We start from the raw sequence: 20,095 nt of genomic DNA on the forward strand, positions 1-20,095 counted from the left end.
CCCCCCACCCTCACCCACTTCTATCAGTAGTTCTCAACCTTCCAGATGCCGCAACCCTTTAATACAGTTCCTCATGTTGTGGTGACCCCCAACCATAAAATTATTTTCGTTGCTACTTCATAACTGTAATTTTGCTACTGTTATGAATCATAATCTATATATCTGATATGCTATATGTTTTCCGATGGTTGCGACCCACAGATGTTGATTTAATCAACATCTCCCCCTGCATAAGTTTACTTTCCATCTCATTGGCTTATCTGTTTTCATTGAGCCCATCAATCTAACATCTTGCTTATTTATTTTCTTTGTTGTTTATTTTCTAACTCCTCTCACTAGAATGTATGTGCCCTTTGGGCAGGGGTTTAGTCTGCTGTGGTCGATAGTGGGACACTGGTTCTTCCTCTTCTGGCACATGGTAGTTTGTACTTCTTGTCCCCGTCACTACATTCTCTCTTTCCCTTTGCTCCATGGCTGACAATACCCACAATCTACCCAGCAGCTGCTTCATTATTCTGGGTGCTGGAATGAGGCCCTCAGAGGATCCATGTAGCACAAAGGAGAACCCCCCCCCTTTTTTTTAAACGAAGATTAGAGAGCTGTTTTTTTTTTTTAATTTAATTTTTTAAATATATTTTTATTGATTAAGATATTACATATGTGTCCTTGTCCCCACGTTACCCTCTACCCACCCCCGCTCGTGCCCTCACCCCGCCCCCCCCCCCCCGTTGTCCGTGTCCATTGGTTAGGCCTATATGCCTGCATGTAAGTCCTTTGGTTGATCTTTCCCCCTTTCCCCCACCCTCCCCTATCTTCCCTCCAAAGCCCGACAGTCCAATCAATGCCTCTCCGTCTCTGGATCAGTCCTTGTTCATCAGTTTATGTTGTTCATTATATTCCACAAATGAGTGAGATCATGTGGTATTTATCCGCTCTCCAGTTCCATCCATGCTGTGGCAAATGGTAAGAGTTCCTTTTTCTTCTTCCTCTTCTTAAAGAATACCTTTCAGCATTTCATATAATGCTGGTTTGGTGGTGATGAACTCCTTTAGCTTTTTCTTATCCGTGAAGCTCTTTATCTGACCCTCTATTCTGAATGATACCTTTGCTGGATAAAGTAATCTTGGTTGTAGGTTCTTGCTATTCATCACTTTGAATATTTCTTGCCACTCTCTTCTGGCCTGCATGGTTTCTGTTGAGAAATCAGCTGACAGTCGTATGGGTACTCCCTTGTAGGTAACTGACTGTCTTTCTCTTGCTGCTTTTAAGATTCTCTCTTTGTCTTTTGCTCTTGGCATTTTAATTATGATGTGTCTTGGTGTGGTCCTCTTTGGATTCCTTTTGTTTGGGGTTCTCTGCGCTTCCTGGACTTGTAAGTCTATTTCTTTCACCAGGTGGGGGAAGTTTTCTGTCATTATTTCTTCAAATAGGTTTTCAATATCTTGCCCTCTCTCTTCTTCTGGTACCCCTATAATTCTGATGTTGGTACGCTTGAAGTTGTCCCAGAGGCTCCTTACACTATCTTCATATTTTTGGAATCTCTTTTCTTTTTTCTTTTTCAGTTGGGTATTTTTTGTTTCTTTGTATTTCAAATCTTTGACTTGATTCTTGGGATCCTCTTGTCTGCTGTTGGATCTCTGTAAATTATTCTTTATTTCAGTCAGTGTATGCTTAATTTCTAGTTGGTCCTTTTTCATGTCCTCCATGGTCTCACTATACTTATTGAGGGACTCATTAAATTTATCCGCGGTTTCCATAAAATTCTTGAAAAACCTTATAAACGTGGCCTTGAACTCTATATCCAGTCATTTGCTTTCCTCCGTTTCTGCCATTTGTGACCTGTTTCTTTGTCTCCGCATTTTGGCTGCTTCCCTGTGTTGATAGAATGGCTTTGTGTGCTAGGTGTCCTGTAGGGCCCAGTGGCTTAGCCTCCCCAGTTACCTGAGGTGGACGCTCTTGGTGCACCCCCTTATGGGCTTTGTGCACAGTCTTGTTGTAGCTATGCCTTGGTTGTTGTAGGCTCACTGGGAGGAATTGACCTCCAGGGCAATTGGCAGTGAGAATCAGCTGTGTCTATGGTGGGAGAACTTCTGTGCTGAAGACACCCTTCTGGGGCAAGACTTGCTTCAGTGGGCTTTGGTGCTCACTGAGACTGCACCCTGAGTGTGTCCCTTATGGATCTGAGGAGTTGTGATCTGGATGGACCCCCTCTGACCACTGGGTACAGTGGCTCTTGGATCTAAGGATGTGCTAATTTAGCCTCTGCCTGAGGTTACACAGCAGGAACTATGAAGAGAACTGCAGATTCCCCTTCCTTTTTTTGGAGTTTGGAAGTGCCCTGATGATGCTCAGCTGTGTAGCAATGCAAGCCGCTGTGGGGCCTTGGGCCTTCTCTTGGAAGCTCTGGGTCTATCTGGCCAGGCTACGGTTAGGTAGTTACAGGTTGCAAATGGCCGGGGCATTCATATGCAAAAGCCTCTGCTGCAGCCTGGGCAGGGCGGGGTCTCAAGGAATCAAAGGGAGGAGGAAGCAGCTATGGCGGAGCCTCAGCCCCGCCCTAAGGAGTCACGAGTTCCAGTGTCCCGGCAATGGCTGCAAGCACCTCTGAGGGAAAGCTGCCCTCAAGCTCGCCCGCTGCCAGAGAGACCAGTTTCTCCCCGTATGAGTGCTGGGTCCCCAGAGACTTCCCGGAACTGGATTTCAGAGCCGTGGGGAGCTTGTGTCTCCCTCCGGATTCAAAAAGACAGCCGCGTCCTCAGGTGCCAGACCCTTTCCGCGCACGCGAGCCCCCGTACCTCTGCACTCCACCTCTGCAGCTCCTCTGGCTCTCAGTGTGCTTTTCTTTCCTTCTAGTTGTAGAATTTATACTCAGCCAGCTCTCCTGTAGTTCTGGATGAGTCCGGCTTGTGTTTTTGATGCATTTATCAATTGTTGTGGGAAGCAGCAATTTCCCGGTGTTTATCTATGCCGCCATCTTAGTTTCTCTCAGCTGTTTGTTACTGCAGCATAACTCAGCTCATCATGACTGATGAATCAGTCTTTTGGTGACACTGTATCTGCAGCTCGCTGGAATAATGTCAGGCTTAGAGAAAACTCTTAATAAACCCTTGTTGAAGAGATTAGAGAACACAAAATGGTCTATAAAAGTTTCTAGACTGCTGCTTCAGTAAATAGGTGATCTAGATAATTACTAGACTAAAAGTACTGAGATACTCAGAAAAAGTCACAAAAGCTTTCAGTGTGTGCTGATATGGCCAAGGACATTTAGAATTGACGAATAGAGCTATCAGTAGGTTTATTGGCTAATAGGTACTGTTTAAGTCACCATGTTTTACACAGTCATGCTTGAGATAATAACAAACTTAGAAGCTGTAAAACTCTTCACATGCCATTTGTGAGATCAGGGACTGGAGGAGGATTTCGTGCTAGGAGCCAATTCACATTCGGAGTCCCTTAAGGAACCTCATTATCTTTGTAGAGCTCCTGAAGGCCACCTTGCATGCTTCAAGCCTTCTGAATTTCTTTCAGAACTGAATCACTGAGGCAGAAGATGGTATAGATGCTTAGAGAGAGCAGAGGTCTGGGCAAGGGGAGAGGCAGTATAGCATGGTGGTTAAGTCATGGGGTCTGGACCCAGTGTGAGTGGCTTGAATCCCTGTTCATCCACTTACTAACTGCATGATCTTGGGTAAGTTACTTGAATTCCTTGTACCTCAACTTCTACATCTGTAAAATAGGGCTACTAATAGTACTTATAGCAAAGGGGTATGATGGGAATTAAATGAACACAGTTAAAACACATGGAATAGTGCCATATATGTGTGTGTGTGTGTGTGTGTGTGTATAGTGTTCAAAGTTAATGTTCATTATTACCAAGAACTGCTTCTTCTACTCAATGATCCCAGTACCCCTAGAATGTTTATGGGCAAAAAGTAGCATTTGATCTGCATTCAATAATGATCTATGCAAACACATTTCTAGTCCCTGAGCCAAATGTAAAAGTCTCTGCTATTTTTTTTCTCCCTGTGTAAAGTTATAAAATGATCAGGGTTCCCTAAAACAAATATACTTTGAGCCAGAGCAGACATGATGCTTTTCAGGCTTACGGATCTGCATGAGGAATTTTAGAGATCATGGCTCTATGCAGCTGCCCATTCAATGACGGAGAAGAGAGGAGAAGGAATGATTCAGGGAGTGGATCAGTTTGCAAAATCCTGGACCAACTCTGGGAGGAAAAAGAACTAACTTGCCAATAGTAACTGCAATTTCCATCAAAGATGGCAGCTTACCTTCATTTCTAGCTCTTGGTTTGATGCAGGTAATGCCTGATGTTTTGCTTCCAATTTGTATATAAAACTGAACGAGTCTGGGAAGGAAAAAAAAAACCTCCAAGTTACTTACAAATAGGTGAATTCAGAAGACATTTAACCTTTTGCTTTATGACACACACAAAAATCCTATAATTCTTAAGTTTTAAACATAAAGGGCATATGACCACCATAAACAACAGAGATTATATCATAAGTTATTCTCTAACCATTAAAAAATAATCCATATGACATTCATTTTATTCTGTAATAACCACCGAAACTAAAGGAAACAGTTTAACCCCACTTTATTTTGACAGGCTGATGTAATGAAATGAAGTCACTGAAATGAGAGTTCCTTAGATCAAGAGAATACTGATCTTGGAAACTCAAGATGAGGGGGAAAAAAATCTAACATTAAGAAGCTGAGCTCTTTGGTCTTGGCCACAGAAGCAAGATGACGAAGGAAACATCCTTGGTTGGAAAGCGCCGCAACAAGCCGCACACACTGTGCCGCCGCAGTGGCTCCAAGGGCTGTCCCTTCCGAAGTCCACCTGCGGCAAGGGTGGCTACCGCAAGCGGAAGAGGAAGTATAAGTGGAGTGAGTGCCAAGGCTAAACGAGCAAACACCACCCGCGCTGGTGGCGTGAGGCACCTAAAATTGTGTACCACAATCAGGCATGGATCCCATGCAAGAACAACACCTAAATCCAAGAGGGCAGCATCCAGTTCATCTACAGAATTTCAATGACTAGTCAAGCAAGAAATGTTGTTTTTTTAAAGAAGCTGAATGCTACATTTGTTAGGGACAGATACTTAGATGGTTTAATTTTTCACAACTGACACTCACTCAGTGTGAATGACATTATGCCTCAGTCCACGGTAAACCAACAGAGAGGGTCTACCTGACAGGCAGGCTCCTGCGAGGAGGACTCAGAGGAGAAAGAGATTGAAAGCAGAAAGTATGACACAGAACTCCAGATTTTAGTGAGAAGAACGTCTAGAAGTTTCAAACATTTCTTCATTTTTCTTTCTCCCAATTCTCAAATAATCTAATTGATTTATAAGCAGCACAGTTTTATTTTAGGTGTGATACTTGACCTTAAAACCAAGCAGTTATTTATTTTACCAGTAGGTGTCAGCATAGGTATTTTAAATTCTGGAGCACTTTTCGTTAAGTGAAAACAAATAGACTTAGATAAATGGGATGCATCATTTTCAGACACAAAATTTAAAGTTGAAAAAAAAAATCTTTGCTTTACCTGAAATATGTTAAAAATAATACCAAATGGTCTTCATGATAATGCAGGAGTTTAGAAAACCAAGCTGATATACAAGGCTGGGTGATGACTGTATACTGATTAATAAATTGTGGTATAAATTTTGTAGAAATTACCCATTTTATTACAGACTTAAAGTTATGCCTCATTTTTACATATCAGAATCTATATAGAGAAACATTATTATGTAAACCTCAATGACAGAACAGAACCCCGAAACAGAATACGTTTCAGGTTAGACCATATGACATGGTAAATACAATGTTCATGGAGAAGTGTACCAACGAACTACTTACCTGATATTCCTGGTGTCCAGAGGGACAGTCCGCGCTTCCCTTTTCCCTGGGCCACTGAAGTAGAGGGATTTGCCGTCGTTGAGCGTCCCACAGCCCGTTCCAACCTGGCCTCCGGTTATCTTGTACCACAGAGAACTGAGCTTCCCCTCAAACCTATCGAACATCTCACTGTGATTAGGCACATTAGACACACAGGTTCCTTGTGCGGCTTCCGAGAAAAGAAATACACGGGAGAGAGGTTTCATTGAAATCCTTTCATGTTGTAAGGTACATTCAAGCGCATGGGCCATGGAAACATTTGCACAGGTGTTAGGAGAAAGAAACCAAATGAAAATTTGTATCTCACAATTGCATGACTGAAATGCAGCTGTCACTACCATCCTCAGAAACACTATTCTGCCTCTATAATTGTTTTTTTTTTTAATGGGAGACATTGGGAACCACACATTTCCATGGCTCTTGCTACTCAAAGGATTTGTACAAACTGAGAATAGATTTTGTCCACAATAAAGTTAGCTTCTCTGTCACCCTTCTGTTAGAGGACCAATGGGAGGAGTTAATCCCAGATTTTAGATAACCACCCTGAAGCCACAGGTGCCAGTGCTCTCCACGGAAGGCCCCTGAACAACACGTTTGCCCCTGGTTACACTCCAGAAGGGCAAGGCACTGAAAAGCTAAGAAGAATCTGTTTAAAGTTGTCTCCAAGAAAAATTCTAAAAAAGGTACTGATGCTTATAATATTTTCTCTTTAATTTTCTCTTTCGTCTCAGCTCCCTTTTTATTTTTGCTTATAACAACATTCAATGGTGACTGTGGTCCAAAAATACTATTCTTGTAAAGTTCTCATTGGTAGTCTTAGATTATCATTTCATAAGTTGATTGTTACTTTAAATGTATACAATTACATTTCTTATTAAAAAAACAATGTAAAAAGTACAGGGAGTCCTTGCAGCCAAGTGATTAAGATCTTGGGCCTGGGTTTTAGAAAATGACTTGTAAGGGTTTGAAGCCTAGCTCTAGCAATCCTACCTCTGTAACCTTGTCAGATTACTAAATCGCTCTGTGCCTCAGTTTCCTTAAATGTACACAGGAACAATAACAATATTATGGCACAGGGTTATTGTTAGAATTAAGTGAGATGAAATAAAAAGGCACTTACTATAGAGCCTAGCATGAATTAGGAACTCAAACAATGTTAGTTGTTACTGTTATTACTAATAAAAATTTGTGTTGCCTTTGGCTGGGTAGCTCAGTTAGTTAGAATGTCATCCCAATATGCCAAGGTTGCAGGTTCAATCTCCCATCAGGTTACATACAAGAAGCAACCAATGAATGCATAAATAAGTGGAACGTTAAATCAATTTCTGCATGTGTGTGTGTGTCTCTCTCTCCCCATCTCTCTAAAATCAATAAAAAAGTTCGTGTTATATTTTTCTTCCTTAGGCAGCTCAAAACTACAAAAATATTTTAGCATTTCATGTGCTTGGGTTGCAAATTCTTGCGATTAAGACTTAAGGAAGATTAAATTTAGAATATATTTCCTTAGAAGAAGTAACATGAAATATAGTAACTAGAGACATATTTTACAAACAGACACCTGTCTGAGGCCTTACCGGTGTACCCCAGGTCACAGAAACACACCCCTGAGACGCAGTCCCCATGGCCACTGCAGTAACTGGGACAAGGCTCAGATATGTACACTCCATCCAAACCAAAGGGAGGCACGTTTTTCTGTGAGCTGCTCTCCTGGATCCAGCGGAATCTGATCTTACTGTTGGGAAAAACAACATGTGTTCTTGTACCAACGTCTCTCTGCTAAGCACTGAAATCTATGACAGTTAAAATACACTAGTATTTGAAAGTATGCTTGATTGGACACAACCTTCATAAGATGTCTCTCTCAGATCTTTCTCAAAACTTCTTCAGTATAAATATTTCAATATCAGGTACAGGAGACTTTTGATGTCCAGGAACACAGTATAGGTTTTTACTTGTAGATTGTAAGAGGCTCCCTGGAAATTTTTGAAACCATCAAATGAAAGCTCTTTGCTAGAATACATAAGGGACTCTGGCTATTTGCCACTGGCATGATTCTGATAGTGAAGAATAAAGTTTGTCCTGACAGCTCTGTTCCCACCTGTTGCCTTCCTCTTCCCTTTGCATCTGCAGATCTCCAAGGCGCTCATTCTGTGAACTCTTAGCAACCAGCTGGGCTGCCAGTGAACACTGGTAACTGCCAATGAACAAAGGAGGGACCTGGTCCCTGTGCTTCAAAACCCGGGGACACCAGCGGGCTGGGCTGCTGTCCAGTCCTCCCCCCACAGTAACAGTCGTGAGGCCGCCAAACTAAGACTTGTTCCAGTTGCTTTCCAATCTTTTCAATCCCTTCAACACATCTCTTTTCTTTTTAAATATTTGGAAACCTACACACATCTTTCATTTCATACCAGGAAAACACATTGTCTTCCTTAGTTCTATTGATATCACAAAGGAAAGGTGGATTAGGCTATCTAGATTTCAATTAATTTTGCTGCCAATATTTATAGACTTTGGAGTGAATCAGTAAAAAAGGGTAAAGAATCTTAGAGATCAATAAAGATTGTTAAGGATAACTGTAGACAAAGATGTTTCCTTCTCCCCTCTTTTATTATGAACATAATGTGTCAGCATCAGAACACATTTCTTTCTGCTTCTTCAAGTAGTTTTGCTAATATGGCAACACTAAACCATAGCAGTGTGTTTTTTTCCTTGTTGTTTTAAGTTACCTACTTTAGGCAAATCTGCAGAATGTAACCAATGGTGCTGTTTACTGGGAGTAAAAGTGCTCAGCGGTTACTCATCTATTAACACAAAGTCTTAACACACATTCTTCAGTGAACACTTATTTTCTTTGGAGCTAATTCAAAATATATTGGTCTTATTTTCAAAGGTAAAAGACAACTGAATTAAATATTAGAAAAACAAAGCAAAAATAAAAGAAAGAAGAAAGGAAAAGAAAAAAGGAAATACAGTTGCAGAAGCATGGACCTTGGGAAAATTCCTCCCATTGGGATTGCAATGTTATTTAGGCTGTGAAGAGATTTTTCCCCTCAAAAGAAGTAAATGGAATTGATGAACAGTAGCTTTTGAAAATTGCTCTGAAGGAAAATGTTACGGGCTCTGTGTCCCTTCCAAAATGTAGGCTGTGTATCTGTAATAAAAGAGGAAAACACACCAATTCCATCATATAAGTCCTATTTGATTAGAAGTCAGTCATACTTGTCTTTTCTTTTAACTTTTCTATAATAAAATCCAGAGACCTATAGATCCATAGCTTCTACTCCATGGAAAGTCAGAAAAAAAAGAGGTAAGAACACCTTCTTTTTCTGCCCAAGCTCTCCCACCTGGCATCTCTGCTTCATGGAAGGGGCAACCTCAGACCGAGGCCCAGAGGCATTCAGAAGGTTGGAGAATCCTACATTTAGGTAGAATTCTAGAAGATTTGGTAATTTGATAATGGACAAAGGGCAAGTGAAGTGCCTTGACCTATTTGACCCTTGGATTCCTATAATTTTCATTATAATAAAAAAAATCAATGTTTAGTCTGGCCAGAGAGAAAGCGACACCCCTGTTGGAGGATCCTAAGGGTGCTACAGAACCAAGCAGCACAGTGTGCTGTTCGGTATTTGAGAGGGTGAAGGATCTCAGGAGCTCAGCATTAACGAAGGCATATTTAAATAAAACAAAATGACCAATCATTTTGTTAATCATTTTGTGAGTCCAGGACATGGTGAATCATGGCTGAGTGTCCTCGCTGGAAACCTATGTTCCAGAGCAAAAGGGCAAGAGCTGGGACCTTTTTTTCCTTCTTTTAATCTTTGCTAGTTGTTTTTTTGTTGGAAGCACAAATCAAAGAAACAGAGGTTTGTTTCACTGATCACGACGTGGGCGAGCTTTGCTTCATTGCAATTTCTCCAAGTTGTGCCTGCTTCCTGATCCCTATTGCTATTCTGTTCTCCTCTCAGGAGCGCAATCTTGGAATTGAGCACAAGTAATTTAGCAACCTCTGGGTTGCTGGAATAAAAGGAAGAACTAGTAAGTTTACTAAAAAATATAATCATAGAGAGACCATAAGAAGGGAGGAAATAAGTCAGCCAAAGGTAAGCTAATAAGAATGCCTAGATTCCACATAGTTTGCATTTATTTAAACTTTTATTGTTGAAAGTATAACCCATGTCCCCCTTTTTCTCCCATTGAGAAACTTGCCCCCTCCCTCCTCCCCAAGCCTTCACCGCACTATTATCTGTGTTCCTGGGTTATGCATATATGCATACAAGTTCTTTGGTTGATTTCTTCCTACCCACCCACCCCCATCTTCCCTCTGAGATTCGACAGTCTGTTCCATGCTTCTATGTCTCTGGATCTACTTTGTTCATCAGTTTATTCTGTTCATTAGATTCCACATATGCGTGAGATCATGTGATACAACATGCCAGGGCCAGGGAGACGATGGGAAGCAGAAATCCTACCTGGCTCCTGCCTTCACACAGCCCACAGTTGAGTGAGGAGACAGACTTAATTAAACCCCTGCACAAAGAAATGTGAATGTGCAACTCGGATAACTATCACCATTAAGCAGGACACTGAGCCATGGGAGCATGTAATAGAGGCCTTTGACCGGATAGTCAGGAAGGTCTGGAAAGAACTGAAGGAAGTAACGACTGAGGAAAACACAGAATTTGATCTTACGCAGCTTTACTAGAAATAAACCATAGTGTGGTTTGACTACTTAAATTACTGAACAACCCTAGCCAGTTTGGTTCAGTGGGTAGAGCGTAGGCCTGCGACTGAAGGGTCCTTGGTCAAGGGCACATGCCTGGGTTGAGGGCTCGATCCCGGGAGAGGGCCTGTAGGAGGCAGCCAATCAATGATTCTCTTTCATCATTGATGTTTCTATCTCTCTTTCCTTCTCCTTCCTCTCTGAAGTCAATAAAAATAGATTTTTAAAAGAATTACTGAACAAAACTCCCCCTTTGCATGTCTCAGGTAAGGAAGAAATAAAAGATGAGACTCTATCTTTGTACCCTTCATCAGTTACCTTTGTTTGGAGGATGCCTGAGTGACCAGGAGAATTGGTTTCTACAACACCCTCGTCCACTACCACACTTCAGAAAAGGTTGCATTTGCCTCTCAAACAAGGAAGGTTCCCGAGCACCTGCTTGTCCACTGCAGAGGTGCACAGGTGGTGGGTGGTGGTGGAGGGGACATTCTGTTGATTACTAAGCAACTATTTCTAGCCCTCCCAGATAGACCAACTTTTTTTTTGCATTCCGCATGAAGAACCTACAGCAGGTTGCATGGCATACTGTATGGTTGGGGGTGTTGCTGAGAGTCAGGAGGGACGTATCAGCACATATTTACCACAGTCAATGTCTCTCCTCTGTAGGCAAGAACCAAGAGAATTCACCTGAGTGCAAACTGCTCCTTTTGAGAAAATTAGCTTAGAATTATTTGTGAAAGAGCAATGTTCTAGTAACGACTAGTATTATAAGCATGTTGCTTTGTGACAAAAATAGCTCCAAATTTTGACAATTTTCACACTTAGAATTCTCAGCTTTCCAACACTGTATTTGGAGATATCTGAGTTTAACATATTGCAGAAGGAACAACAACAGCTCATTTACTTGGGTTAAAGTAGAAACATATTTACTACTCTCTAGTAGAGAGCTCTTCGTTAGAAATGCCACCAACCAATAAGCTGGATGCTATTCAAATTAACCAGGAAGTTGGATTCTAAGGAACAATATTTCTTCTTCCAAAAGCTGAGGTCCAAGAAAATATTGATACATTGGTAGCCTCAAAATATTGGCTTGCTTTGTGATATTAAGGACAAGTTTCTCTTATTTCTCACATGTGGCTTTATCTGTTGGATTATTTCACCCAATGTCAAACAAACTGCAGCTTCAGATGCCACTGTATACTATCTGGCTTTGGGGATTCAAACTAGATTTGTGTTGTTGGCCTCTGATTCTGCTGACTACTTTCTAGTGATATCTTCCAGCACCCTCATATTCTACTCATTGTAGCAAAGATGCCCACCCCCTATCCCCCCACTCCCATGCTCCCCAACTTCGTAGAGTGCTGCACCTACATATTTAGGAAGAGCTGTGGTTGGGCCACAGTGTCAGAAAAGCATGTAGACAGAAAGGCAGTGGTGGAGGTAAGGAGAACAAGGGCTGCACGCCCAGCTTGAGATGGGCAGAAAGCAGGATGAGCTGGCTATTTAGCTGCATGTTTTTATGGAAAAGGGAAGATGTCTTAAAGGGTGAAGCCTGGAGAGTAGAACCAACAGCTGGGAAGAACAACTGATTAGGGAACAGAACTCTCTTAATCAAGGAACCTTTCTTGTCCTGGACATTGTTCGTGAAAGAGGGAGATGCAGGTAACAAGTATCTTGCTGGCTTTCAGAATTCCCACAACCAGTGGCTACCATGTGCTTCCCATTCTTTACTTTTTTTTTTCACTTTTTTAGTGGGAATGTCTATTGTGTTTATCCGGTCATTGTCTTTCCAGTGTTGAATATAGGTGGGGTACATAATTCGTCTTTTTAGTTTACAGTCCTATGGATCAAGAGGAGCCATGTGCAGGGAGCCATGTCTATACCTTGACCTGATGTAGTGCCTGATACTGTGATGGGAAGTTTTTCTACTGAAGTTTATGGTGTAATTTTTTCAGGGATACACATCTGAGAGAACACAACCAGCTTACCTAGCTAGATGATACAGAGCAAAGTTGATGATCAGTTAGGTGAAAAATTCACAAACAGAATAGTCCCCAAGAACTTTACGAATAAGCCACTCCTATAGATTGCTAAGCTTTTATCATTATGCCAGTCAGGATGAGGAAAGTTATGCTGTGGTAATAAACAACCCCCAATCTCAGTGGCTTAACTCCACCAAAGCTTGTTTCCTGATTATGCTACATGTCTAGTATACATTGGCAAGGAAGTCTGCTTCTTGTAGACACGCGGGGACCCAAATTCGTGTAAGCTTCATCTTAGAACATGCTTTCATGAAGCAGAGAACATGACAAAGTGTACAGTGGGCTCTTGAAGTCACATGCTTCATTTTACTCATATTTCATTAGACCATGTCAAACTTTAAGGCGTGTGGGGATAGCACAATCTTACATATTTTAGGAATGAAGCAAGCTAAATATATTGTTGAATGGCATTAATGAGTATGCCAATCATATATTAAGCCACATCCATAGTAAGCAGTGCAAATACACTTACTGATTTGCCTCAGCTCCACACAGAAATGCTTTGATTGAATCACAATTTAATTCTCTGTTCTAAGATTCTATTAAAAAGTGTCTACTTGAAGAATGTTCCTTTATCTTTCATGAAGTAATAGTTAAAGATACTGATCTCTATGTTACCTACTCTACCTGGCATAAGCATGTGTGTGTGTGTGTATATATATATATATATATATATATATATATATATATATATATTTATCCTACAATACTGAACATGGAAAAAGAGTATCTTTTAAAAAATCAGAATGTATATGCTTCCTTTTTTTTAACCCAACAATGAGAACTAAATGATCCTATATTTTCCCCCTTTGTCTGAGCTGCCAGGAAACTAAGAGTTAAATTTATTGTCCTATGAATGAAACAAATTCATTTGAAGTGCTTGATCTCATTCCTGTTAACTGAATTTTAATCTTTTGATCTATTGTTTTAATATTTATTGTAATAGTCATTTAAAGGGATCATTTATATTGCAAGATATTTCAAATTGTCTTTACAAGGAGGCATTAATTTATCAAAAATCTATATAAAGTGAAATCTGATATAATGTCTTATAATCTTTTTTAGCCTTTAACATCGTTTGTTCATGGCTGTACTCCCAGTGCTTAGAACAGTGGTCAATAAATATATGTTGAACAGATGAATACATGAGTGACTGAGTGAGTGAATTTGTTTCATAACTGTAAATGTGTCACATGCGCACACGCACACGTGCACACACACACGCAGACACACATCCTTACTTTGGGAATTTCGTTACAGCATTCTTTTCCTCAAGAGTCATTACTTAAATAGATAAAGCTAGATTATATGAATTCTTTTAGTTATTAAGATGCATGAAATAAAACACTGAGATAAATATATACTCCCAAGAAACAGCGGCTATGGCACATAATAAGACAGGTCACTTTACCTGGATGCAAGGGACCTTGGAATAACAATGGTGATTCTTGTCCATTCTTCAAAGTCTCCAGTGTGATACATGGTGGGGTCACTCAATTCTCGGGCGTTTCCTTCGCATCCTTTGCCTGCAGAAGCTGGGTAGCAGCCTTCTTTCACCAGGAACCAGGACATCCCAGCATCATGCGAGTACTGGAGAAGAACTGGGGCAGCACCGCTGAACTGACTGGCACACCCTATGTTTAGCTATTGAAAGGAAAGGCAGGAGGACACAACATTTTAGTTCCAAGTCATCATTTAACAAATTAGGTGCTACAGTAGCCAGGGCCCTTCCTACTGAGTTCAAATTAAGTTGATAATGCTAAGGCCTGCAGCTCAGTTTTAACCAAGACCTTTCCATAGGTTCTGGAAATCCTTCTTTAGGCAAACAATAGGTGCTCTTTAGTAGAAAGTCGGACCAGTTGCCCGTTTTTGTGAATTTCCTGGGATTATAGGAGGAAAGAGAGGAGCACAGTATCCGTGATGTTGAAACCTTGGACAAAGGCCAAGCTATGTTTTCTTCTCCTTTCCCAGATGGCATAAACAGAGGGAAGCAGAAGATGAAAAGCTGTCCTCTTCAAAACATGAAGGTTACCTGAAGAGAGGGCTGTCCTCTCTGCTTTAGTGGAAAAAACGTCTTTATTCAATTTTCTTGCCAAAGCCCAGTAAGAAATCATTGTCAACTTAGATGAACGAACTTAGTCACAGCATCAAATAAACAAAAGAATCCAGAGATAAAATTAATACTGCTCTGTGCACTTAAGCAGAGGAATGTCATCATAGGATTAATAGCATTAAAAAATGCAACCTAAATCCCAATGCTCTAACACACTACTTTTTTCTCAGTTTTTTATCTTCTAATCCCAGTATGTCAAATTTGTGGCCCGTGGGCCACATGCCTCATTTATTTGGCCCGTGTTAGCCTTTGAGTTTGACACGCTTGTTCTAATCTTTACAAAGAAGTATATATGTTGTTCATATAGTTGAAGTTATCACACTTCTAAAACTTTCCCCCTACTTTTTATTGAACATATTATTTTATTATTATCTGCAGTTTTGCAAAAAATGTATCTTTTTTTTCTTCTTCAGTTGATTTGTTAATCACCAGATACATTCCTTGGAACAATATTACTAAGTCAAAATGTAGACACTTTTTAAATTTTCTATTTATATGTGTTCATTTAAAAATATTTTTATTGATTTCAGAGAGGAAGGACAGGGAGAGAGAGAAAGATCAATGATGAGAGAGAATCATTGACTGGCTGCCTCCTGCATGCCCCCCATTGGGGACTGAGCCTGCAACTTGGGCATGTGCCCTGACCGGGAATCAAACCGTGACCTCCTGTTTCATAGGTCGATGCTCAACTACTGAGCCATGCCAGCTGGGCTATATGTGTTCATTTTTAATCAATTGGTTTCAAATGAGTCAATTTACCACAACTCTGAATATTACTCTAGTTTAAGGCAGTTTCTTTCCAATTCAAAAAGTATATACATTATTTTAATTAGTTTTAGTTTATATTTTTGCTAATCATAAATGTAAAATACTCTTTCTGATATTTATTTAATTACATGCTATCTTACATGATTGATCTATTCATGTCTTATTTCATTTGTTGCTGGGAGCCACCATAGAATTTCACTGTATAAGACTACAAATAAGATTAGTCAAATATTATAGAAAACATTTAAGCAGGGACTCAAAATACCACAATAATAACCAAAGAATAAAGGATGAAGGAAAGGTAGGGCCATAGACAAATAATATTGGGCCAGAGCTCGAGAGGTCAACCAGTTCATCCCTGTGACTATGCAGTAGCTGGATCCAGTCTTTCAAAAGAAGATTCCAATAATCTCCTTCAGATGGCGGTAGAGTCAGTGAAAGGTACACTCACCTCCTCCCTGGACCAAACTGAAATCACAACTAAATTATAGAACAATCATCCTGACTAACCAACAGAAGACTAGCTGAAGAGAAGTGTTATAACCACGGATTTACAGAATAACCCACGGAGGGACTGGTAGGAAGTGTGGAGATGTGAAAAAAGGCTGCGGCTGAGGTCCCGAGGGATATCTCACTTGCAAAGGTTCACCCTGTGGGGTCTCAACCCCCTGCTGGGCTCCCCAGCCCAGAGCACCAGAGCCAGGAAGAGGTGCTCACATAACGTCCAGCTGTGAGAGTCAGCAGGATCCTGTTCATCAGAATGAGACAGGAGTGCCCTCTTAAAGAGCCAACACACAACATTTCATTCGCAGCCACTCACCCTGGGCCCTGGCGAGGGAAGGCGGACCAGAAGAGAGTCGAGGGAGGATAGTCTGAGGTTTGGGGAGACAGCTGAAGAGACAGCTTCAAAAATCCCTGAGCTGAGTCATTCTCCCACACCACAGACAGCGTCTTTCTTGGGTTTAGCATTCCTCTCTTGATGGAACCAGCCTGAGGGAATGCAATAGCTCCCACTTTCTGGACTCCCTCTCACCCCACGCTGCAGAGCTTACACCCTGCTGAGGAGTCATCTGCCTTGGCCAGGGTGTAGAGGTTGGAGCAGACCAGGGGATGTCAGTGACTGAGTTGTATGGCTCTGGGATGGGGTGGGGGTGGGAGGGGCTTCCCCTACTTTTCTATAACCTGACGGTTGCTTCCCTTCTCATGGCCAAATCTTGATCTGTTTGGCTTTACAAGTGACTTAGTGTATCATGTAAAGCCAATTAGGATCAACTTTATCACTTCTATGGTATATTTTCCAGACTTTTAAAAAAAGTTTCCAAATTTTCCAGTTTCATTAGCACTTTCATTATTTTCATATATTTGCACATTCTGTTCCCTCTAATGGAATTCCTCCCCCTCCATTGTTCATCTAAGTCTCTGTATTTCCAGACATTTCCAATTTCAATCCATCCACCCACACATTTATTCAACTAACATTTTTGGAGCACTGGCCACATGCGCTATGCTAGGTACTCCCATAGATCAGAGCCTGTTTCTACTACAATAATCCTGGGACTGCTCACTTTTCTGGTTCACTTACTAGTTTCTGAGGTCCTTGAGGGCTAGGGCCATATTTTTAACCTCCATATTTCTAGCACCTAGTATCAGCACTGTGCATTTCTGTACAAATGACACAAAGTTTTTCTTACAGATGCCAAATATATGTTAGTTGTCAATCCCTGAATGACCCATATTACATATCTATTATTAACTAACAGCCACAAGTCAATAGTCTTCTGGCGTGATCTGAGGATTGAGCCTTTTTCTTAGGCATGATGCATTCTTATTGGTTGTTTAAATACTTGAAACTTTTAATGTTTTCTTTATTTAGATTTTATAAACTTCAAAATATTATCTTGCAGACTTTCACTATTCTCATTTTATGACATTAAATAAAAAAAGTGTCAGAGGAGAAACAGCATAGTATGCTGGCAATGTATTTGCTATTGCTGTTATTTTGTTATCACTTTAGATAGTACCAACAAATTATTATAGAGTCATATACAGTTATTAATGGTTTTTCCATTGTAGGTTAGCATCAAAATTTAAACAGAGAAGGATAACAGTTCACTAATCAACTTCCTTGTTTATAGACCAGTGGAAATTATATTTTAGAGCTGCCTATAAACATCTGATCTCTTTAATAATTCCATTTGTAAATTATTTAGCATCTGCATCCTGCTGTTATGTAAGGGCCATGTAGTTGTGCTAGTTCATTAAAACTGCATTTCTTTCGACCCCAGAATTCACCAATGGGATTTTATCATAAACACAATGAAATTTTGATTAGGCTTCTGAGAAAAGAGCTTGTCAAAGTAAATACTTGCTATATATGTTGACACATGTTATCACAGTGCTGAAGAACAGCAAGCTTTTAAGAGGGCAATGACAGAGTAAAAGTTTACAGCACCAAAGGAAGACAGAGTATTTGAAAATGCTATAGTAAAAGCATAAAATAACTCTCGAGTCCTAAAAGTACTAGTAAGTTGAAAGGGAGAACTTATCTATTACCATTCAGAAGCATGGGATTCATTAAGTCACCATCAGACTGAAATCCTAAGAGTCAATTTTCTTTTTAGTTCTAGTAGAAGTACACGAGCACTTAAAGAAATACAATGACACAGCTACAACTTCTAGGGCTCATGAAAAAAATGATAAGCTGTTTTCCTATGGGGCGGAACTGAAAAGATTTGCCATTTTAAGATTATTGAATGCCTGTTTGAGTCCCTTCTTTAATAGTATATGAAAAATGTGTGTTCTTTGTCAAGTTCACTTATAAATATGGAAGATGGTCTGATCCTTGACCTGCCCTGCGAAGAGGTTTGTGCATAAGTACCTTGAACTGTAGCACATATCCAGGTTTCAGAGTCAAATCTCGAGTTACTGCAAATCGATCCCCATCTGATTTTCCAAATACCATGGCTGACGGTGTGGCAGAGCAGAAAGTTTCATTTTTCAGCATTCCTTCGTTAGCCAACGTCAACCACACACTCATTTGATTCATGGGGTAATCAAAAGCTGGCTTCTCATAAAAGTTCTAATACAAACAATACAAACAACACAGAAAGGCAATTTGACAACTGAGAACAAGAAAGGAATTTTCAGTTCATGACAAGCAGAGCCATATACTATTGGTATTTCTAGAAAATACAGCAGAATCTCTAACTTAACTGATTTATTTCTGGCTGCAATGATTTTTTTCTTCTGATTATTTAAAAACTGAAAATATTTTGCCACAGTGTATCTAATTTTTAAAAAATATATATTTTATTGATTTGTTACAGAGAGGAAGGGAGAGGGATAGAGAGTTAGAAACATCAATGAGAGAGAAACATCAATCAGCTGCCTCCTGCACACCCCCTACTGGGGATGTACCCACAACCAAGGTACATGCCCTTGACCAGAATCGAACCTGGGACCTTTCAGTCCACAGGCCGATGCTCTATCCACTGAGCCAAACCGGTTACGGCGAGTGTATCTTATTTTATAATCACACTAATAATCATGCTTGATGACTTGGCTAGACTTCATAGTTTTTTGTTTGTTTGTTTGTTTTTTCCTTCTGAATAATCTGGGAACTAGTGGCATAAAGAGGTAACAAAAATTAAGTGCAAGTAAAAGAAATGAAGTGCAAACACAGGAAACTTATATTACACGTTCAGGTATCAAGCACCAAGTTCTCTGATTTCATGCACTTTTATAATTGTCTTCTTGGAGTTCAGACATGGAAAAAATACCTGGGGTAAAGTTGGGTTGACAACTGGGATGATGTGCTTTTGCTTTTCTGACAGAATGATGATGTCATCGACTGCCCACTGGTCATAGTCCTCCCCTGAGAACACGGGCTGCCACCAGCGGAACCTGGTGCAAGGGGTCTTGGCAGCAGTCGGAAGCTCCAGGTAGACAAATCTGCATCAAAGCAAGACACTTACGGTTAGGAGAGGAAAGCGGTGTCTTTCTTAGCAGCTGTTAACATAGCGAGAATAGCAATACGAGAAAGTTTAGTTAAGTGTTTGATCTCTTGATATTTTTTGAAAAATTTCTAAGTTTAATAGATCCGACAGGAGGTTTAAAGTTGTAAGCAGGTGTAGTCCTGGTCATGTTTATTCCATTTGGAACTGTAGCTCTTGGAGGCAATATTTCAATTGTGTTCAAGTCACTGAACAATGTCTTTTGAATACCATAATAATGGTCATAACCTTTTCAAGAAATACCTAGAAAAAAATTCCTGGAGAAATAATCTGAATGATTAAAAAAATTTTTTTAACCAGTTTGGCACCATTAAAATCCTTTCTCTACTGGACTGGGGAACCTCACTAGGTTCCATCTCCCACTCACCATTCCTGACTTCCTCCCTGGATGTTATATTTCTTGATTTACCCAGTTGCCTCGTCTTTGGTTTCTGCCTCTCCCATGTGTCCTTAGTAGAAATTCTTTTGGTCAGTATGTCTGCATGTCTATTTCTGTTATATTATGAAAAGTTATGTC

At 40.3% G+C, this 20,095-nt stretch overlaps 1 protein-coding gene and 1 pseudogene across 2 annotated transcripts in view; one reads left to right on the plus strand and one right to left on the minus strand.

The window, feature by feature from the left end:
• Positions 1 to 20,095, minus strand: part of RELN (reelin) — a 440,175-nt gene that overhangs the window by 82,061 nt on the left and 338,019 nt on the right. For both annotated transcript variants that reach the window (XM_059712765.1, XM_059712766.1), the window contains exons 26-31: positions 19,345 to 19,516; positions 18,444 to 18,644; positions 14,096 to 14,328; positions 7,497 to 7,654; positions 5,884 to 6,091; positions 4,290 to 4,366 (exon numbers count right to left, since the gene is read on the minus strand). In XM_059712765.1, coding sequence (XP_059568748.1) covers positions 4,290 to 4,366; positions 5,884 to 6,091; positions 7,497 to 7,654; positions 14,096 to 14,328; positions 18,444 to 18,644; positions 19,345 to 19,516 — 1,049 coding nt within the window. The remainder of the gene's footprint in view (positions 1 to 4,289; positions 4,367 to 5,883; positions 6,092 to 7,496; positions 7,655 to 14,095; positions 14,329 to 18,443; positions 18,645 to 19,344; positions 19,517 to 20,095) is intronic.
• On the plus strand, positions 4,765 to 5,058 carry LOC132211292 (large ribosomal subunit protein eL37-like; annotated as a pseudogene).

The sequence above is a fragment of the Myotis daubentonii genome, chromosome 10 (genome assembly GCF_963259705.1).
Source record: "Myotis daubentonii chromosome 10, mMyoDau2.1, whole genome shotgun sequence".
In the NCBI taxonomy this organism is placed as follows: domain Eukaryota; kingdom Metazoa; phylum Chordata; class Mammalia; order Chiroptera; family Vespertilionidae; genus Myotis; species Myotis daubentonii.